Genomic DNA, 22,822 nt, shown 5'->3' with positions numbered 1-22,822 from the left:
ATAGCTGAAGTTCTCTGGTAATGGTCCAGAAAGACTAGGAAATGGTTGGGAAAGATGACTCATCCATATCCCACTCCCTCCAGCTGGAAGGAGAGGCAACCTAGGTGGGTACAAATGAAAAATAAAAGAAGGTGTGGCTTTTGAGTGTGACATGGAAAGGGTGTGACACTGGAAACAAAGCCCCATGAGGAGAGACTGAAAGAACTGGGCATGTTTAGGCTTGAGAAGAGAAGGCTGAGGGGAGATAGGATAGTGCTCTTCAAGTACTTGAAAGGTTGTCCCAGAGAGGAAGGCCAGGATCTCTTCTCCATCATCCCAGAGTGCAGGACACGGAATCATGGGCTCAAGTGACAGGAAGCCAGATTCCGGCTGAACATCAGGAAAAGCTTCCTGACTGTTGGAGCAATATGATAATGGAACCAATTACCTAGGGAGGCGGTGGGCTCTCCCACACTGGAGGCATTCAAGATGAGGCTGGACAGCCATCTGTCAGGGATGCTTTGACTTAGATTCCTGCACTGAGCATTGAGGGGGTTGGACTCAATGGACTTATGGGCCCCTTCCAACCCTACTATTCTATGATTCTATGGTAGAGCTACTTTTGAACTCCACAAGCATTTTGGAGTGTAGGTATCTATCATGCTGACCCCGACCCAGACCAGGATGACTCTTCAGATGAGGACTGTGACATTACAGAGCCTGAAGACTCTGTGGGACCCCCTGGCTCTAGTGAGACTCCAGGCGCCGCTGGCATCAGTGGAGAAGCTACACCAGGTCCTTCAATGGTGGTGGACCCTGAGCAACGCTCAGACAGGGCCCCTGAGGACTGTCTCTTGCCCATGGAAGTCAGAGGAGCCACTGAGCAGTTGCCCAGCCCTAGAGTGCACTGGCTCCAGAAGATGGAGGCACAGGCCACCACTCCAAGATGAAGCATGCACCTCAAGACCTGCAGCAACCAGGCTTGTCAAGAGTAAAAGGTCTAATCAAGTCTCAAGTTCTCCTCAGAAGTAGAGAGGAGAAACCAGCGCTAACGGCTTGCAGCTGTACCTGAGTGTGGGCTGGGAGTCTTGACTATATAAAACCTCAGTTGAGGCTTGGTAGTTGCTGGAGGAGCTCATTTACTCCAGCTTGCTTCTCCTGGGACTGATTTCTTGTGCTGGTCACTTCTGGACTCCTGAGTTTGGACCGTTCTTTTTGTGGACTAGTAATATTGTGATTTTGACATTTTGCTTGCCTGCTGACTTTGCTGAATGGATTTGCTCCTAGTTTGCCCCAGGACTGAGCCCAACCCAGCTGGAGCAGGACAGTACCTCTCTCTGAGGATCTGGTGGAGGGGGGTGGGTTTGGCTGCCTGGTGGAGCGTTGTGTTAAGTGGAGTGCCTCCACCTCTGCTCACCATGTGTGTTTGTAAATTAACCCCAGTGACCTCTGCATCCGAAGGAAGCTCAGGTAAGCATTCTCGCTTCTTAGGGAAGTGGGGAGCACCGAACCGCACTTACCATCGGGCTTTCTCCTTGAGCTTGGGGGGCTGGTAGCCACTCTTTGTCATCAGGACCAGGACCCTGCAAATTGGCACAAGGAAGCAAGCACACTGCATCAGTTGCTGAGCAGTTTCCTCACACCTGTTCCGCCCTCGCAACATCACGTTCTGCACTGAAAAAGGCTGACTTCTGCCACCTGTGTGAATTATGCAAATGTGCACCACTTCCTTTCTTTTGCATAATTTATTCTGCTAGTCACAGGAACAGGCAAGGAGCCAGAGTGAAGCCCCCCACCCTCAGCCCCTGGAATTATTCTCCAGTCTGCCCTGCTGGCTTCAGAGATGTCCTCAGGGGATGCCCCCTTGCTGTCAAGACTGGGAGCCCTCTGGGGATGCTGCCCTGAACCCAAGGGATAAGGCAAGGCATAAAAAGAATAATAGAACTATCGCATAGAAAAGCAAGATAAAATTTTGTGAAATTAAGATCTTTGTGGTCATTAGGGCTACAAATGTGCTTTTTATTAGATGAAAGCTGTTCTGTGCTCCCGCAGAATTACAGCATCCATGCAACAATGGCTAGAACCAAGTTCTAGTTTCCTTCAGATCACAAAGAGCACAAGCAGCAATGCCTTTCAGAGGAAGTGGGCACCAGGAAGAGAGCACTGGCCCAAGTGGGGTGATGGATGGATTGTTGCACTATATCCCACCAACTCCAGCACCTTCCAGCTACCACATCTGACTGCAGCAAATGAGCTGTGTCGTCTCCCATGGCCCAGGTATAGAAGGGAACAAACAAAACAACTCTCTGAAACAACTCACCGTAATGGGTGTACGTCAAACATGGGGGGTTCAAGCTCCGCCAGCTCGATAGCTGTGATCCCCACTGACCACACATCGCACAGCTCATTGTATCCCCCTTTGAGTTCCACTGCTGCCACCTCTGGGGCCATCCTGGAACAGAGACACTTGTGGGGGGACCCTCTGCGTTATCCCACAGTCCATGCTCATCACACCTTAAAGACTCCCTTGTGTCCCATTAGGATCTCTGATATCCCCCAGGGGTGCATGCAGAGCCATGTCCAAACTCCTAACCACGGTTACCAGATTGGAAGCACCCCAAGGCTTGGCAGCCTCCTCTCCTTTTATCCTCGTGCACAAATGTTCCCCCTCCATTTCCTTTCTGCAGCTTGTCATGATTAGCATTAAAATGGAACTGGCATTGCTCTTGTTAGCCATGGTTAGAAGGTGCTGATTTAACACAAACCATGGTTAGCTGCATCATGGAGAAAGCAAGAGAATTCCAGAAAAACGTCTATTTCTGCTTCATTGACTACGCTAAAGCCTTTGATTGTGTGGATCACAACAAACTGTGGCAAATTCTGAAAGTGATGGGAGTACCAGACCACCTTACCTGTCTCCTGAGAAACCTGTACGAGGGTCAAGAAGCAACAGTAAGAACCAGACATGGAACAACCGATTGGTTCAAAATTGGGAAAGGAGTACGACAAGGCTGCATATTGTCACCCTGCTTATTTAACTTATATGCAGAGTACATCATGAGAAATGCCGGGTTGGATGAATCAGAGGTCGGAATTAAGATTGCTGGGAGAATTATCAACAACCTCAGATATGCAGATGATACCACCCTAATGGCAGAAAGCGAAGAGGATCTCAAGAGCCTCTTGTTGAGGGTGAAAGAAGAGAGTGCAAAAGCTGGTTTGAAACTCAACATTAAAAAAACTAAGATCATGGCATCTGGCCCCATCACTTCCTGGCATATAGAAGGGGAAGAAATGGAAGCAGTGACAGATTTTACTTTCTTGGGCTCCAAGATCACCGCAGACGGTGACTGTAGCCATGAAATTAAAAGACGCTTGCTCCTTAGGAGGAAAGCTATGGCCAACCTAGACAGCATAGTAAGAAGCAGAGACATCACCTTGCCGACAAAGGTCCGTCTAATCAAAGCTATGGTTTTCCCAGTAGTAATGTATGGCTGTGAGAGCTGGACTGTAAGGAAGGCTGAGCGCCGAAGAATTGATGCTTTCGAACTGTGGTGCTGGGGAAGACTCTTACGAGTCCCCTGGACTGCAAGGAGGTCAAATCAGTCCATCCTAAAGGAAATCAACCCTGAGTGCTCATTGGAAGGACAGATACTGAAGCTCCAATATTTTGGCCACCTAATGCGAAGAGAAAACTCCCTGGAAAAGACCCTGATGCTGGGAAAGACTGAAGGCAAAAGGAGAAGGGGACGGCAGAGGATGAGATGGCTAGATAGCATCACGGATGCAATGAATATGAACTTGAGCACGCTCCGGGAGAGAGCGCAGGACAGGAAGGCCTGGCGTGCTATGGTCCATGGGGTCACGAAGAGTCGGACACGACTGAACGACTGAACAACAACAACAACAATGGTTAGCTCTCAAAACAGAAGGAAGTGAGGGAGGACTTGTACAAGAGAAGGGAGGAGGAGGAGCCTGCATTGTTATATCTGCCCCAGGCCTTCTTAGTGGCTTCCCCCTGACCATCCTGCACACATACAGAGTTACAGTGCTCCCTCTCCCTGGCAACTCACCAAATTCTGAACTAGCCTTGGGAGACCTACTGCTCTTTGGACTGGGCTTTTGGGACTCAGGTTTGTGTTGGAAAGGGTTGGGAAATCTCAATGAATTCTCATTTCCAGACATTTCAACAGAATTCTAATTTCGTCCCAGGTACCCCTTCAAAAGAACTTTCTTCTGACTGCTAGCGGTGATCAATTTTTTAAAAAGAGGTACTAAGCTCAGGTAAGCCTGGAATATCTGTCGCTTAATCCCATGAATGATGGGTGGTGCGGGCAGCTAAATTTCTTACTCGTAAGGGGAAAGAACTCTACATATGCGCAGGGGCACTTTTCTTTAGTATTGTCACATATTCCAGGGCTGAGCCCTGGTTTAGAAATACCCATACTAGAAGAGACTAGTGTTGCTGAGCTGGTAGTCCAATACTCCATTTCAATATATTCATTCATTCACTTATTACACATTTCTGTACTTAACAATAGACAAAACTCTCTGGCCGGTTGACAGCATGATAAAACATAATATAAAACCTTTAACATTCAAAAATTTTAAACATTTTGGAAACAAGTTGAAAACTATTAACAATAAAATTACCAGGACCTGATTTAATAAAACTAAAAAGCCCCATCATACACTGTCAAATGCCTGGAAGTAGAGGAAAGTCTTAACCGGGTGACAAAAAGATGACAACATTGCTGCCCGGCAGACCTCACTGAGGAGAGCGTTCCATAATCGGGGGGCCACCATGAGATGGCCCTCCCCCTTATTGCCACCCTCTGAGCCTCCCTCAGAGGACGCACCTGGAGGAGGACTTCAATACTGATCGTAATGTACAGGAAGGTTCATACCGGAAAGAGGCACTCCATCAGGGACTGTGGTCCAGAGCAATTTATGTCTTTATAGGTCAAAACCAGTCCTTTCAAATGGGCTCAGAAAGATACAGGCAGCCAGTGCAATCGGACCAGAATTGGTGTTAAATGTTCAGATCTTCTGGTCCCTGCTATCAATCTGGCTTCAGCATTTTGCACAATCTGCAGTTTCCAAACCATCATCAAGGGCAGCCCTACATACAGTGTGTTGCAGTAGAGCATAGACCACTGAAGCCAGGTTATTCCAGTCCAGGTAGGGGCATAGGTTGGCCACCAACCAAAGCTGGTAGAAAGCACTCCGTACTGCTGAGGCTCAAGTGGCAACGATGACTCCAAGAGAAGCCCCAAGCTACCAACCTGCTCCTTCAAGGGGAGTTTCATCCCACTCAGAACAGGATGAACATCCTCCATCGCATCAGAAAAACCACCCAATAACAGCATCTCAGTCTTGTCTGGATTCTCAGTTTATTAGCTCTCATCCAGTGGGTTATATATCCAATTGCCCTCATATCTACCACCACCACTCCCATCCTGCCAAACAGCCCTTTACCAGTAAGGGGTGCCGATGAAAGACATTCTCCTGGCAAATGTAGCACTGAGTTGAGCTGAGATTCCAAAATCCGCTGGCATGCAGGAAAGACGAAACAGAAAAGTTAGAGTTTGGAATAACACTTGCCAACTAATCCCACTGCTGCTTGAATTTGGGGGGTGGGGTGGGGAGAGGTAGGAGCTGGGTCTTCAGTGAAATCCACAAGCCCCACCTCTGATTCCTCTTAATTGTAGCCAAAGGTCTGTCTGTCTGTGTCTGTCTGTCTGTCTGTCTGTCTCTCTCTCACACACACACACACACACACACACACCCTTCAAAAAACAGTAGTTGTGGGAACTGCAACAAAATGGAAGACCAGTCAGGCCCCTCTTCAATTCAAGCACTGAACATGGGCAGATCTGGATAGGCAGCTGGAGACCAGACTGTCCTTCTCAGACAGGTACATGCCACAGAGAGACCCAGGCATGGGGGTAGAGGTAGGGGCAAATAATTCAACTGCAATTCTGTGTTGGGAATGAAAGATCCACTCATACCTAATTCAGAGAAGTGACAGAAGAATTAAGTTGAGGTGGATGGGAAGGAAGCATCCAGAACGAAATCATGCAGAGATGTAGTGAACAGCCTCCACTGAGGTAAAATATTTCCACCTTATCTTTGTACCTGGAGTGCTTTAGGTTGCCTATAGCATCTCTGAATGATTCACTGCACTCACCTTCCTATCAATCTCTGCTTGGGAATGGATTGCCCTTCTCTGCAGCTGGTGTGAATTGCTCATTCAGCCACTCCCAATGCAGAAGCAATGGGGAATCACCTTCCATCAGAGGAAGCTACCCATCACTTCTCTCCATGAGCCACTGCACTTGGCTTGCCTCCTTCCAAACAGAGACTCATACAGAAACACCGGAGGCAAGCTCCTCCAAAGGTTTTCAGCCTTACTTTCCCCCCACTCTAAAAGTGAATGCTTTTGGGGTGTAAGAAAGAAGCATGCCTCCAAATTTTAATTAAGAAAAAAAGTGTTTCTTGGCTATCAAAAGTTGGGCAAACGTCTGCTTCTGAGAGCTGCTGAAAACCATCAAGTGAAGAGCAGCCATGAGATGCAGTAATGGGGAAAGCTTTGTCTGCTTCTGTTATAGGCACAAAAGCTCTGCCACACCCACCTCTGCCAACACCCAGCTGGCAACACTACAAAGATGGAGGCTGGCTTTATAGCTTGAGGTGTAGGGAGAAGAATGGCTTGTGGTGGGCTCAATTCCCACCCGTCCATTTGTTTGGGAAACAGGCCATGTGTATGGTGGGGAAGAGCATCAAATACACAAGGAATCAGTGAAATGGGCCCTGAAGAATCCCGATCCCCACTCCTAACCCCATAGCCCACAGGGTAAGCCACTGAGCAAAACAAACACACACACACGATTGAAACATACCCAGTTTTACTTCCCCGTGGTGGTTGAGGAGAATGTTGGCTCCCTGAAATGCAAAGGGACACAAAAAGGAAGTGAGATGCAGTTAGATGAAGTGGGCTGGGAGGGGGAATTCTCCCCCACACAGCTGGGCGTTACTCCACCACCACCACCACCACCCTCTAGATGGGCATTTCTAACAAGAGTTTCTGGAGCTCAAACCTCTCTCTAGAAACCCTGTCTTCTAACCACAGTGATGTAAGCAGCTAGCTGTGGTTTAGGGAAAGGCAGTCTGCACATCCCCAGAGACAATCTATTAATCATTAGAAGCCTCCATGTCCAAGATTGGGCTGCTTATTTCAAATCAATAGCCTTCCTTTCCTCTGAGGCTACTGGCTGTGTGTGCGTCTCTCTGTGCATTTTCCCTCCTGGTTTTCCTTCCCTTCTCAGGGCTCCCATTGTTCCCCAGGGCCACTTCCTCTTCAAATTATTCTGTCCTAGTTCTTGCCCCCCCCCCCCCCCCACGCACACATACAAACACACTCATGTACACAGCTTGGCTTGCCTTGCTGCCTCCCCGCTCCTTTCCTGGGTCTCTCTGCTTTTTCTTTTCCTCTCCTTCCTTAGGCCCTTCTGACCAGCCTAACTCCTCTATAGGATCAGAGCAGCTCAGCACAGCAGCTGACAGCAGAGGCCTTTTTGCCTGCCTAGCCGCTCTCTGACATCACTGCCCAAGACCTGATCCACACTATGACCATGATTAACTGTTGCTGTTTTTAAATTCTTACTTCATCAATTCTGGGCTATGTTCTGCAATTTTAACAGTTACACATTTTTTGCATACTGCCCTAAGAACGAAAATCGAAATTTGGTTGACTAACATGATGGCAATGATTTTTAAGGCATGAACTAGCAGGCACTGAGGGACAGCTGGATGACAGTATTTACAGTCAGTTTCACTTTCATGAGGGAATGACAGCGGAGTTTTGATGCATTAACCACCTATGTTTGCAGCCAAGCAGTAAAATAGGCAGTTAAAGAATCTAATCTGACTACTCTGGGGCATCTCCCTTCCTCAGCCTTACCCAATCGTTTTATCTTTTATTGTTCATCGCTCCAGAATCTGTTTAGATATAGAGCGGTATATAAATGCTGTAAATAAATACAGAAGCCTGGCACCCTCCAGATGTGTTGGGACTGCAACTATGGTCATGCTGACTGGGAATGAGAGTTGCAGCCCCAACACATCTGGAGGGCACCAGGTTAGGGAAGGCTGCCCCACCTCCTCATAAAGCACCTTGGCTCCCTCAGAGAACCCCTCAGTTTCCAATATTCCAGAGGGGTGGGCAAGACAACTGAACTAGCATATAACACTGGTTTAAATTTAAAACACAGCCATTGCCTATGTCTGCATCTTCTATCTGGGGTGGGTAGAAGGTCGATGTGGAGCTACTGCTAGATGTCTGGGTAATTTCCATTACCTCAGCAAGGATTTCTGACTCTCAATTGTTTAACAATAATGGCAACAACATGACTCCCCCACACACCCTATATTATACTGCTGAAATTAAGAAAACTTGCGTTAACCAGTTCTGGTACTCAAAACAGAATCCTGGGCTCAGAATTCTTTAATTCTAAGTGTACATCTTACTTAAAATATCCTGCTACACTTTGTATTGTGTCTGAAGACCAGATGAAGAAGTTTACGAATCATGAAATGGCAGAGGCTTGGTTGAATGTTAAAATGCGTGAGAACGCTGTCACAATTCCATGAAATGGAATTTCTAAACAAGTACTGTTAACTGCTTGTGTGCAGCTTTAATGATCTAGGCTAACTCAGAAGAAATGATTATATATATATATATATATGTTTATCTTTATGTATTCTTTTTTATTCTTTTTTCTCTTTTTATGTATCTTCTATATTATATTTTAAAATAGACAGAATATCTAGTATAAAAATATTATTGACTGTTGAAGATTTATCTTAAGTTTTATCATTATACAATACTATACTCTCTTTGTGATTACTATTATTATTAATATTCAGGCTTTTGGGAATAAATTGTAGAATTGTTGCATTGATATAAAAGATTGTTTTACTAAATTGTAAGATTGTATAATAGAGTTTTTTAAAATAGAATACCATTGGAGGTTGGGAGATGGAGTTTATTTTTCTTTTTTCCTTTCTTCTCTTTCTGTTATTATGGTGTCCTAACTAAAATACTGTATGGATGAGAACTGAGGTATTGAGTAAGTTGTTGATAATTTTGGTAGTGTTTACAAAGATAAAATAAATAAAAATATATTCCAAAAAAAAATCTAAGTGTACATCTTTTGCAGCTGGCTCCACTTGGTGGAACTCGGGGTTCTAGTAAAAGATATCCTGCAGGCCTGAAGTCTGCCACCCCTGTTCTGTGCTATACTTCTCCAACCTACTTTGGCTTTCCCCAGCAAACCGCCTCTTGCCTGATGGATCAAACCCTACTCGTTGCCTTTTCAGTCAAAAGAAGAGCTTCCTCTCCCTTCCCCAGGCTCACCTCAATTGCCATTCCTAATCCAGCATCTTCCTTCCCAAAGAAGCCAGCCACATGCCTCCAGAAAGCCCGACAAGCAGGGCACAAGGGCAAAACCCTTCCCCTGTTGTTTTCCCCCCTCATCTGTTATCCAGAGGTAGAGCGCTTTTGGACATAGGGGGTTCCATTTAGCTATCATGGCATGTAGCCACTGATAGCACCTGCCATGGATTCAACCCATGGGTTTTACAAGCTTTCTGAACCGGTGGCCACCACTGCCACATCTTGTGGTGGCAAACTCTGTAAGCCAGACTTCCCCAATCTGATGCCCTCCAGAACTGTCACTTGAGGCACAGGTGAACTCAGTGGCACAGAGCACTTTTTATCAGCTTAGGCTGGTATACCAACTATGCCCTTATCTGGACAGAGATAGCCTAGCTACAGTTATCCATGCTCTGATAACTTCTCGTCTGGATTACTGCAATGCGTTATATGTGGGGCTGCCTTTGAAAACGGTCCGGAAACTTCAGCTGGTCCAAAATAGGGCAGCAAGATTGTTAACAGGGACTGGCCTGTGAGCTCATATTACACCAGTACTTTTCCAGCTGCACTGGCTGCCAGTCCATTTCTGGGCCCGATTCAAAGTGCTGGTGTTAACACTCAAAGCCCTTAACGGCTTGGGGCCAGGTTACCTGAAGGATCGCCTCCTCCCATACGTGCCTGCCCGGACCTTAAGATCATCATCAGCGGCCCTTCTCCGTGAGCCCCTGCCAAAGGAAGTGAGGAGGGTGGCTACTAGAAGGAGGGCTTTTTCTGCTGTGGCACCCCGGCTCTGGAATGAGCTCCCTAGTGAGGTTCGCCTGGCATCTTCATTGTATTCCTTTTGGTGCCAGGTGAAGACCTTTTTATTTTCCCAGGCATTTTAGCATTTTAGCTTTCTAAACTTTTAGCTTTGCTATTTTAAATCTGTATTTTAAACTCCTGCACTGCTGCTAGGTTTTATTGTGGTTGTATTGTTATATTGTGGTTTTAATGTTCTATATATTTTAAATTGTTTTATTGTGTGCTGTTTGGTTTTAATTTTTGTGAACCGCCCAGAGAGCTTCGGCTATTGGGCGGTATAGAAATGAAATAAATGAATGAATGAATGAATGAATGAATGAATGTTTGGGACTTTAACTCCCATCAGCCTCAGCCAGTATGGCCAGTGGTCAGGAATGCTGGGAGTTGTGGTCCAAGACACCTGGAGGACACCAGGTTGGGGAAGGCTGCCGTAAGTTGATTCTGCATTGGGTGGGAAAAAGTACTGTCCTTTTGTCTGTCATCAACTTAGCGCTGCCAATGAATTTACTATGTGACCAACCCCCCACCTCGTGTTTTAGTGTTATGGAAAGGGTCATAAAGAAAGAGATGGATGGTGCAGTCCGTGTCTGCCAAGGACCCTGTTATTACCTTGATGTCTCTGTGAATTTTCCCTTGGTTATGAAGATAAGACAGACCCTAGAAGGATAAAGAACATTATGTGCTCAGCTGTCCTTGAAATCCAAGTAGTGCAATAGCCAAGTAGCAGCCTTCCCCAACCTGATGCCTTCCAAATGTGTTGGATTACAACTCCCATAATCCCCAACCATTGGGAATGATGGAAGGCACCAGGTTGGGGGAGGATGCAATTTACTGCATATAGCCAAAGGCCACTGCAAGTACACTCAGTCCATCAATTGTAGAACGACAAAATAGTGGCCTTCATCGTGCTTGCCACCCTTATATATCAATTCAGTTAAAGTCATTAATGAAATATACTTTAAAAACATGTTTGACTTTTCCTAGCAGCTGGCTGGGGGATGCTGGGAGCTGTAGTCCAACACATCTGGAGGGCCCCAACTTGGGGATAGCTGAGCTAGATGGACCAATGGTCTGACTTGGTAGAAGCCAGGTCCACATGTTCTTACTCACTTGCAACGTTTCTCGGCAGACGTAGGCAATCTGCAGCTCTGAGAGGGACCCAGTGACTGCAAAGGCAAAGGGGACACAGTGAGCACCGTCTCCCATGCCACCTGGAGCTCCCCACCCCAAGGAGTGGATATTCTGAAAGTCCTGGAAAGATTCATGGGTAGACTAGATGTTTGGCATGTAGAAGGTCCCAGGTTCAATCCCTGGCATGTGTTATGACTGGAATTCCATTCCAGGACACCCATGTACTGCCATAGGTGGTACCAGGAAGGATGATGGACAGGCAACCTCCCACCAAGTAGCTCACCCATCTGACACCCCCAATTCCTGGGCCCATGTGGTTACTTGAAGGTAAGGCACTTTCTCATACAAATTACTATTGAATCATAAACTGGAAATTAAAATAGGGTTGCAGTCCTCAGCTTGCTTACTTGAAAAGTTAACTCCATCAAAATCAACAGGACGTACTTTAAAGAAAATACCTTTAGGATGGGAGCATTAATAAGAAATATACCATTTTGTATCTTTCAGCATTCTACCATGTGGGACAAAGCTGCCCCCACAATGCACTTTGCCCCTACCATGCCCTTCATAGATTTTTTTGTGGTGCCACCATTGTAAAGGGCCACCCTTTTTTCTTCTTCTGATCCTCACCCAGCAAAATCCACTTTTGTTGTGAGGCCCTTGTCTATTCCAGGATGATGCTGAGCTTGGTTACTAGTTCCCAGTTCCTTAGTTTGCACAACACTGAGAGAGAAAGAGAGAGAGAGAGAGAGAGAGAGAGAGACGCTGCCTGAACTTTGGCAGGAGATGCACAGCGGCAGCTGAGCATCTCCTCAGCTGGGCAGATATCCCCTACATTCCAGGAGACATAACCGAGAACCTTTTGATCTCCTTTGACCACAATAAATGCAGTTGCAAGGGGAAGGAAGTAAAGAAGTGACAGATGTTAAAAATGAAAATGAGAAAGGAGTGTTGTGGTCAGCTCTTTATGGTTTCACGCGCTCCTGTTATGCTGCTCTGCCTACGCTAAGACACAAAGGGGGAGGAGAAGCGAAATTTTAAATGGCTCAGAGCAGCAAAGAACCTCGGGCCAGCCCTGGCCTAAGCCTGCCTCCCCCCACACTAATCTCCAACCACAGCAAAGTGCGCATGCATAATTCCTTTCGCTGACATTCATTCAATCCGACTGCAGTGGTACTTATAATTAACTGATCACAGTCAGTCATAGGTTTCTTTTTTAGAGAACCAAGGGCCAGTGGGAGATTGCTTCCCCTGCTTCCCAGGAAGAACCACACAGCAAGGGGGAGACCAACCTGGCCCCATACATTGGCCAGAGAAGGAACAGCTGCAGGGAGCTTGCTTTGACCTTCCCTGCCAGAAAGAACACCTGTAGGAGCTTTGACTAAGAAGTAATTCCTCAGTTTTACTTTTTTTCCTCCTCCTCCCAATCCCTTTTCCTTGCATGTCATGTCTTTTAGATTGTAAGCCCGAGGGACCGTCTTATTATTAATCTATGTAAGCTGCTCTGGTAGCTTTTTTGGGCTGAAGAGTGGGCTAAAAATGCTGCAAATAAATAAATAAATTCCTCAACTCTCCCGTCGTCTCTCTCTCCCACCTCCTGCTACTGTCACGTTTTCTATGTAATTTCCTTGGAAGCAGGGACCTCTCCTACATAAAGCACCATAAACACTGACAGAGCTGTATATAAACAATACAGTCTGCAGAGGAATTGACCTTGGGGCTAGGATGACTTTGGAAAGCCATTGTGTTGGGTTAGATGGTACGGGGCTGGGTTGTTGACCTTCCATTGGTGGGTCAGGATCTTTTGAGAGCCCTGGCCTCAGGTAGATCACACCAGTGGCAACTCCACCATTTTCATTTTGTGGTCTAGGTTTGTTTTTAGACAGACAGAAGAACATGCACATAGACAGAAAAGCCTGGGCAACAAAGGTAGCAGAATGAGGTGGACATGACATGGTAGAATGGATTGTACCACTTCAAAATGAATATCTTGGAACACTCTCCTACATTTAAAACAAAACACAAACTCCTTGCAAGTAGAAAATTGGACACAGCAAGGTGCAGGCTGGGCTAGAACCCCTCTCCTTCACTTGCATGGAGTTGTTTTAAATTTTTATTTATTTGCATTGTTTGTATACCACCAAATTAACAATGTCCTCTGGGTGGTTAACAATAAACAATTGATGTTAAAAACCATAAAGAAAAGAAAGCCCTAAAAAACAGAATAAAACCTTCCACAGTAGAAATAAACTAAATAAATAAAACCAACAACAGAAAAACATTAACACAACAAAGCTAAAACACTGAGGATCTTAAAATTATCTTAAAGCATCTGGGAAAATGAAAAGATCTTCACCGGGCAATGAAAATGCCACAACAGAGGTACTAGGTGAGCCTCTCTAGGAAGGACCTTCCAGAACCAGAATGCCACCACCAAAAAGGCCCTTTTCAGGGAGTCCTTTGGCAGGGGACACCCTGAGAAGGACTTCTGAAGAAGTCCTTAGGGTCCAAGTTGGTTAATATGGGAGGAAGCAATGGCAGGCAAGGATGGCGCATCAGTGTCTTGCATTGCTCTTTGCCCCTCCTTGAGAGGAGCAGAAGCAGACTCAACAGTGCAAAACAATATGAGCAGATGGGGGAGAATTCATGACCAGAGCAGGGCAGGGGGCGGGGCCCCTTCCTTTGAGACAGGTGCCACAGTAGAGAAAGCGACCCAACCACACACCATTTCACTTCTCCATTTCAGAGCTGGCTGCCTGGGTTCTGATCTCCCCACCCACCCAAAGAACACATGCAAGTGGAGAGGAAGACATTTTTCTCCCTCTCTCATCATTCTAGGACCCAATGGGGTCCTCCCATGGAGCTGACTGGTGGGAGATTCAGGACAGATAAAAGGACAGACTCCTTCACACAGCGCATAGTTAAACTATGGAATTTGCTACCACAAGACACAGTGACGGCTGCCAACTTGGATGGCTATAAAAGGGGATTAGACGAATTCATGGAAGATAAGGTTAGAAATGGCTACTAGTCCTGATACTTCTAGTAGCAGGATTGGAGGTATCGGGAGACTTCCAGTATCCGAGGCAGTTTGCCTATGTACACCAGTCACTGGAGAACATGAACGGGAGTCCTGCTTGTGGGTTTCCCACAGGCAGCTGGCTGGCCAGTGTGTGATCAGAATCCTGGACTAGATGGACCCTTGGTCTGATCCAGAAGGGCTGTTCTTATGTGTACTGAACTAGAGGGTTGTGGAGGTCGCCTAAGCTGGCAGACCACATATCTCCCCCCCCACCCCCACACATATATATATCTTGTTTCTTTTGGGCAGCATTGCCAGGAACTCAAAAGATATTCTTCTCCTCCACCCCCCACCCCTGGGCAGCTGCTTTTAAGTTAAAATTAAATGTTGGGAGTTCTGCTCAGACCATACGAAAGTGCCATCATTACCAAGTCAGGCTCAGTAATGTCTGCACTGACTGGTATTAGCTCTCCCTGGTTTCAGATGGGAGTCTTTCCCAGCCCTGCCTGGAGATGCCAGGACGGAACCTGAGTCCTTTTGCATGCAAAGCATACGTTTCTACCACCAAGCCACGCCCTTTCCCCAAAGTCTCCCACACCTCCTCTGTTTTGAAGCAAGCAGGATGCGGGCCTGATCAGGCCCACTAGCTTTCTGGCTCATGTCCGGCTGTGCTACCAAAACCCTCTTCACTTGCAGCACCTGCATGGTGCCAGTCTTTAAGCATCAGTTTCCCCCTACAAATATAAACACACACATGCCACAGCAGATACATGAATCTAGTCCATGACCACCACCATTGAGGCTGCTTGCCAACCAGACAATTGCAAAATCTCAGATTTCTTTCTCATTCAAAGTGCCAATCTGCTCCCCACAAGCCACCCTCCCAGCAGGTGGGGTGTATCTAGTAGCTAGCAACCACTAGTCATCAAAAGCCATCGATGCTCATTTAAGTAAGCACCTTCTGGCCAGCACTGCCCTTTAAAGAAACAGCTTTAACCATAAGTTATAGAACACAGCAGGGATGGGGCAGAAAGTAGATCTCCAGATGTTTTGGACTTCACCTCCTAGCATTCCTGACCATTGGCCATGCTGGCAGGGGCTTCTGGGAGTGGAAGTCCAAAACATCTGAAGATCTACCTTCTCCCACCCTTGGCCTAGAGCAAAGTTCAAGTCCTCTCTTCTCACAGCCATAATAATACTGTTGTTATTGGGGAGGGTAGGAAGTACTACTACTGATTCCATTTCTCCGCAGGTAGGGCAGGAAGGAGGTAGGAAATCAACTTTACCTTGGTAGACATCTTGAAGAGAGCCTCCCCCACAGAACTCCATGCAAATCCACAGCTTGTTATACCTAGTGAGACAGCAGAGGAGAGGGCGCATACTAAGGCAAGGCCAGGTGTGTGAGAGGGGATTGGGAGGGAGGATCAGGGCCACCTCAGGCACACCAGCAACCCTGAAGTGCAGCTTTCTAATCACACACACATTTTTGCACCCAAGGATCCCCTGTGTCACCACAAGTGGCTCTCTGAGACACACCTCTCCAATTGTGAGGTGAAGCTGCTTAGGGCAGGGAAGTGACGTGGGCTGGCCCTGGCCGGCGCTGTAGGGAAGGGGGACCTTTTCCGAACATCAGAGGAGGCTCTCTCACCGGATGTAACTCCCATAATAGGCTATGATGTTGCGATGTTTGCAGGTCTTCACCATCAGAATCTCTTGTTGAATAGTAGCACAGTCATCATCTGGATGGAAGGGGAAAGGAAGGAGGGGATTTTTCTGAGTGCAGAAGAACTTGTTTCAGCCATGTTAAATCAGCAAGAAGCAGCCTTATATCAGTTGGCTATGCTGTGCTGAGAGGGAAGCGCTGCTGAAGACCACCACCAAGGCTCCTCCTCCCTTAACCGTCACCACAACCAGCCATTCTAGCAGGCTGAACTGAGTGAGATGAGAGGGACAGCAGGGCCATTCCATCAGCCCTGCTGAAAGACTTGATTCCGCCCCCCCCCTTCCCTCCCTATTTCTTTTCCCTTGTGTGTCCCGTCCGTTTAGACAGTAAGCCTGCAGGCAAGGACTGTCTAACTCTGGGAGCCTTTTTGGCTGAGGGGTGGAATAAAAATACTCTTATGGCACACTGTTATGGATGTTTAGACAGAATAAAGTCCTAAAACTCCCAGCATTCTCCAGGGATCAGTGCTGGGAGATGTAAGAAGCTTTTCTGTCTAAACCCGATGTCAGGGTGGAAACTGAGCCGACAGAACCCCAGAGCAGTTCTGATTCTGAGGAGGATCAGAAATCCATGGGAGAGGAGCCCGCTCATCCCTCACAGGCACAGCAGCTGGCAGAGATTCCTCCTGCCGGCATTCCTGAGATAGATAGTGACCCAGGCAGTGAGAAAGTGTGGGAGGGGGGCTTGCTAGACGCTCGATGCAGATGCAGGGAGCGACGAGCGATGGAGGGCGCGGAAAGGAGGCGTAGCGCCCGTTTGGCGCACAAGCAACGGCCGCCTCCCGTGGACCCAAGGGAAAGAGGGAGGATCTCTCCCTATCCCATAAGTTCAGGGTCTTCAAGTGATTCTTCTTCAAACGGGGATCAACTGCCTACTCAGAGCATAGGCTACTCTGCTGTTCATTGCTTAGTCGCTGGTGATTAGCATCTGAAAGAGTCATTAAGTTGTAAAAGGATTAAAGCCTTGAAAAGAATCCTTTCATCTGTGTCTTGAGTTGGCTATTGGAGTGTACTGAAAGAGGCCCCTAGGGCGCTCCTGACACTCACATAGGATTGTGCCCTTAATTTTTTAAATGTGAAAGATACCTTCAGGGCCAAACTAAATGTGCCTCCTTGCAATTAATGTGCACCTTTAAGACTGGGGGGGGAGGGTTTCTACAGCTTTGGCAGGTAGATTTTTGTTGGGACCACAGCAGGTGGAGAAAGTTAAACTCTCCCCACCCCTATTGTCCCACTGACCTATCTACATTTAAAAAGCTATTTACCAAAACTATTTACATTTAAAACACAACATGAATGTTAATCGCATGCATGTAATTACTGTCAAGTCCAGTCTGGCCCTTAGCAGTACTAAGGTTTGCTTAGTACTAAGTATTTAGCAGTACTAATAGCATGGTTTGGATTGTGTTTGCCTGCTGCATTCATAAACTCCCCTTTATTCCAATTATTATTGCAATATTCCCCAAAGAAAGGTGATAAGTGTAGAGTTCTTAAAAGTCTAAACCAGAAGACAACAACTGGCAGGCTTTAAGTTTAATTTGTGCCCCCCATCCTCCACCCCAATTATGATGCCACATGGCTCCTGACTTTCCAAGAGAACCAAACCTCAGAATGTGCTAGAAAACGTCATTTATTTACAGAAGGACTAGAATTTACGTAACGTATTTTCGAGTGTCCTTTCTAAAGGAAGGACATTTCCTTCTTTCTTTTTAATTTACAAAAATAATAAAGAGGAAATTTACAAGTACATATGTACAGGAGGAGAGGGAGTGACACAGAAAAAAAGGGAAATGACATCATAGGGCAAAACAAAACAAAACAAAACATAAGAGCAGGCATAATCTTGAAACTTATTCTTCCAAAACATAGCTTGCTTCCACACTAGCCCTTTTCTCTGGAATCACCATCTTTCCTTCACTCACCTTTTACAGACACCACCACTACCAAATCATTGCTTGTCTACCTGTATTTCTTCAGATGTGATTTGGGGCAATTAAAACAAAATGGCAATAAAACACAACTGCAACACCGGTGTGGACACACAAAGCACTATTTTAAGGTTCCCCACCTTAAAACAACAAGGCTGGGAAGAAGAGGCAGCCCCAAACACACAGCTTCTGGCCACCCTCTTTTCCTTTCTATCCCTCTGGTAGAGAGGCTCATGGAGGGCTAGCAAGTGCTTGGACACAAAGCCAGAAATATTTGGGGGTAGAAGCCTCAGGAACCACCAGGTTGGGGTGGGCAAGACTGATGCAAAACAGCTAAAAACCAAATATCAGTAACCCAGGGGACTCCAACGCGGCAGTCAGGGGTGCCTTAGTGCTCGCAGGCACTTCCAATGGCACCCACAAAACTCTCCACCCCTTGCCCCCTTCAAAAAAATGTTTTTAATCAAAACCTTGAGCAATGTTAGAGTAGTCGTCTTTCTCTCCCTTTCTAGCCTCTAGCCTTGCTCTTTCTCTCCCTCGCAACCTCTTTAGCTCACTTTTGATTATCCAGTCCCCCATGGCAGCCATTACGTGACTAGCCACATCCTCGGTGGGAGCCATTTTGTGGTGGTGTCCACAGCAGTTCCTCAAATTCTCAAATGTGCCCACGGGTCCAAAAAGGTTGCCCCCCCCCCCATCCCGCAGTAGCCTAATACATTGACGGTGGATTAATTGTATTACATCTTCTCTTAATTTAAAAGTAAGGGCCCCATGCTTGTCATTTATTCCAGTGCCTCATTGACCAGAGTAGTGGAAGTGAGGGGCAAGCTGATGTTGTCCCACTGAGCTTCTTTCATGGAGCTAATATCAGCCATGTAGTGTGTGTGTGTGTGTGTGTGTGTGTGTGTATGGAGGGGGTTATTAAGATCATGTGAAGAAAGGGTTACAGTTTAACCCTTCCTCCCAACTCCTCACCCTCCCCAATGGAGGCTATCAACTTCTTTTTTTTTAAATCAAAGATGGAACCTCAAGGGACACATTTAGTGTCACGTCAAAGGTGATCCTTGTGAGCAATTGGGTATAATACAACCTGCGTGTTTTCCCTTATGGCTCCACAAGTAACAGGACCAGAGAGCTACTTCATCATCACCCTTATTACAAAATGAACATTCAGGGAAGAGGCCTGATATCTCTCTTCAGGAAGCTGCCCCCCCCCCCCCAACCTCACTCCCAAAGCCACCAATTTTTCCAGTTTGCTTCTGAACAAAAGTACCTCAGGAAGGCTCATGGCTATGTTCTCTGGACTACTGCCTGAGGAGGATGCTCTACAAGCTTGCACAGACACAACGTAAAGAGCTTAATTTGAGCCAGAGTTCATCGGGGCTTAGCCCCCAAATATAATTTCTCCGCCCCCTAAGAATTAAAAATATTCTGCTTCTGAGCATAGACAGAGTACCTTCACCCTGTGACTGAGTAAAGTCAAGCAGCGTCTATGGCTCTGGTATCAGCAGGTGCAATTTTCCAGTCAGATAGTGTATTTGCAGGCAAATTTGAGGCCCATCATATTTTCTTTCTAGACACAAGATGGCTACCTGCAGCCACCACATCACAGGGGTACAGAACCTCTTTCAGCCTGAGGGCTGAATTCCATTTCAGAGAAGCTGTCGGGCTGCATTTGAGGGCTGAAGGCAAGGGAGGGGGAATACCAAAAACACCAGCATATTTAAGCTCTTATTGCTGGAAATTAAGCTTTAGGAGAGGCATTTCAATCTTTAAGAATGGGGGGAAATGCACAAAGGCCACAAAACCACCAAATGATCAGTGATTAGGGGAAAAGGGTGTGTGGCCATCTGGGAAATCTTGAGGGCTAAATTGTGTCCCCCAGAGGGACAGATTTGGCCTCTGGGCCTGAGATTCTCCACTCCTGGTGTGAGAAGAGGACCCTCTGTTGAGGTGCATTCAGTTTAGAAGAGAGCGGCCTTTGAAAAAGGGCCTTCTGGTCTTTCATGCTCACCTGCCTCCATCTTTACAATTTTGATAGCAGCCAGCTTTCCTGTCTCCTTGTTCTTTGCCTGAGAAAATATAGAATGGAGAATGTGTTTTTAAAAATAGTAAAAATGGGGAATGTTCAGTCAAGTTGTGGTTCTGAAGTGGTCAGGGTAACATGTCACTGGAAATTTTATCAGCACACACTGCTGATGTGCATGGTATCATGAGGTAAAATGGCTGCCAGGACCAATGTCAAGTATCTGTTCTCTCAGTTACAGATATGAGGAGAAGCAGTCAGATAGTCAGTAGACTGATGGATGCACACTATTTCTTAATAACAGGAATGACTACAGCTAACATCATAATTAGAAATGCATGAAATGAACAAACACCACCAAGCAATTTCTGACTTCGTAAATCATTGTATCAATCTATATGTTTGCCCTAACATTTCGGGACAGAGGTGGGAGGTGGCCCATCCCTGCCCTCAATTGTGTTCTGGTAATGAAAGGAATTTTTCAGTCTAACTTCCCAAAGAATTTTTTTTTTCCTTCCCTAAAGTACGCTTTGGGTATTTAGACAAAGCCCCAAACTTCTCTTCCTATTGAGCTATACAAGGCGCTCCAGCTGTGTGTGTGTTGCTGAGCAGTTGACATTCTTGCAAAATTACTTGCTCTCGGCACAGGTTTTCTAAATCAGTAGTCTCCAAAGTGGGATGAGCGCACCACAGGGGGTGCGCAAGCCAAGTAATTGGGGTGATAATTGAGCAGCCTCCTGCTGCCTCAACAAGCTGCCATTGTCAATTATGGTGGCAGCATAAAGCTACATGGCATTTCTCTCTTGGCTCTAGTCTTATCCTCCCTCTGCCATGGCTACCGAGAGCAACTTTGCCAGTCTCTGCCAAGCACGGCAAAGGAAGGTGCAATTGCTTGCTCAGCCGTGGCATCGGAGTAGCTACCATCCTACCCAAGGAGAGCAATTTTGTTCCAAATTTGCTGACGATTTCTGTGATGACAAGTGGCTGTCAGTAGTATGCTACCTAGCAGATATTTTTGAAAAAATAAACACACTTAATCCGTCCCTTCAAGGTAAAGGTGACGTTTTAACAATGAGTGAGAAAGCAACTGTTTTTTTAAAGAAACTTGTGCTATGGAGAGAGCATTTTGAAAATGGATGTTTGGAAATGTTTCCATCGGTATGTGATGTTGTTGCCGAAAACGACGTGTGTCACCTAGAAAAACTCTCATATCTGCACACTTACAAAACTTGGAAATTGAAATTTCTAACCTGTTTAAAAATCTTCCAAACAAAGAGCTTCAGTAGGTTTTGAACCCATTCGTTAAAAATATAACAATGCAACACCTTCCGATTAGTTTGCAAGAACAACTGATTGACATCAGGGACATGGAAGTTTAGTAGCTGAATTTCAGCAAAAACCTTTGCATAATTGGTGGATGGAACTGAAAAATGAATACCATGATTTAGTAAGCGCAGCCAACAATGCACTTTTTCCATTTGGATCTATGTATCTTTGTGAGGTGTCTTTTTCAGCTATGACAACCAGTAAAACCAAGTATCAAAATAAACTGAAATTCGAATCAGACCTTCGTATTGCTGTACCAGAAAGTGTTAAACCAAGATTTTCAAATCACATTGCTCTCACTAAAAATATTATTAATTAAAAAAAATAGTGAGAGCAAAAAGTTTTTCATACTGTTAATAAATAAAATAAACTATTTAAAAATATTGTTTATTTCATCTTTATCTTTTTAAAATTTCTATTTTTGTGAATGTTTTATAATATACATACTATATTAGTACAGTAGTGCATGTATATCATTTATAAATAAATATACATATATTTATATGTCTTGGTGCATGCTCAAAAGATTTTTACTGATAGGGGTGCATGATCAAAAAAGTTTGGAGACCACTGTTCTAAACCTTTGGATCCAAAGGAATCTGCTTAATGTTATCAGCTACCTGAATCCAGAACTCCTGTATTTTTTTACAGGTCCATCACATTTGCATCAAATTTCCTGTATAATAGCTATATCATCCTGGTGCTGAATGTAATGTCTTTCTGATGACATGCAAATACCTTTTTTTAATTTATCCAGGCAGTTCTGTATGCTGTCTAAGCTGGTTTTAACTTAACTGGGGCTGCTGCATGTTTTTTTAATCATTTAATTCTGTTTGGATCTTTACTGTACTGTTGTATATTTATCTGATACTATTTCATGACTGTTCCAAGGCACCCTGAGAAATTTTGTTAAAATTAAGAATGGCATAAATGTTACATGCAAATAAATAATAGTAATTTTTGTTCCGCAACAAGCCCCACCAATATTAGAAATGTCCTCCTAAGAGATTCAGCCAGTTTTATTGCTTCTTGTTGAGCCCAGCTTGGGGATTAGCGCTGAATCGCTCCTTAATTGCCCCCGTTAGTCAGCTTCTGCTTCTCATGGGATGTGTATACATGTGTAAAATTTCTGGTTTCCTTTCATAATTATTTCTTTTTCTCATTTTTATAGCAAAAATATTGACATGGTTCAGGTCTGACAAAACATGGGGTGTGGGTGTCAACACATGAAGCGCTTGGAATGCAACAATTTGATAATAGGATCATTTGGGTACTCCATCAAAAGTAAGTTAACTTTTATGAAAAGTGAAAAAGTAAGTGAAGAGTGAGTAAGTGATGAGAATTACAGAGAAAAGGGCTAATGTGGAAGCAACCAGAAACTGAGAACTGAAGAAAACTGAAGAAAGGCTAATGAGTGAGAGAGAAAGAGAAAACCTCGCCGGTCCCATATT

At 45.5% G+C, this 22,822-nt stretch overlaps 1 protein-coding gene across 4 annotated transcripts in view; it reads right to left on the bottom strand.

Annotated features, from left to right (window-relative positions):
* MAP4K1 (mitogen-activated protein kinase kinase kinase kinase 1) overlaps positions 1-22,822 on the bottom strand; it is a 50,875-nt gene that overhangs the window by 22,954 nt on the left and 5,099 nt on the right. The window contains exons 2-10 of one of the 4 annotated variants that reach the window (XM_084814880.1): positions 20,034-20,091; positions 16,018-16,108; positions 15,656-15,720; positions 11,327-11,382; positions 10,826-10,873; positions 6,882-6,924; positions 5,458-5,530; positions 2,300-2,431; positions 1,500-1,562 (exon numbers count right to left, since the gene is read on the bottom strand). In XM_084814880.1, coding sequence (XP_084671006.1) covers positions 1,500-1,562; positions 2,300-2,431; positions 5,458-5,530; positions 6,882-6,924; positions 10,826-10,873; positions 11,327-11,382; positions 15,656-15,720; positions 16,018-16,108; positions 20,034-20,091 — 629 coding nt within the window. Of the gene's footprint in view, positions 1-1,499; positions 1,563-2,299; positions 2,432-5,457; positions 5,531-6,881; positions 6,925-10,825; positions 10,874-11,326; positions 11,383-15,655; positions 15,721-16,017; positions 16,109-20,033; positions 20,092-22,822 lie in introns of those variants that run through there. The other 3 variants (XM_084814881.1, XM_084814882.1, XM_084814883.1) reach the window with 3 other exon arrangements.

Source organism: Heloderma suspectum, chromosome 10 (genome assembly GCF_057233095.1).
Source record: "Heloderma suspectum isolate Gila_16-S chromosome 10, 16-S_ref, whole genome shotgun sequence".
In the NCBI taxonomy this organism is placed as follows: domain Eukaryota; kingdom Metazoa; phylum Chordata; class Lepidosauria; order Squamata; family Helodermatidae; genus Heloderma; species Heloderma suspectum.
This window is presented reverse-complemented; position numbering and strand designations above follow the sequence as displayed.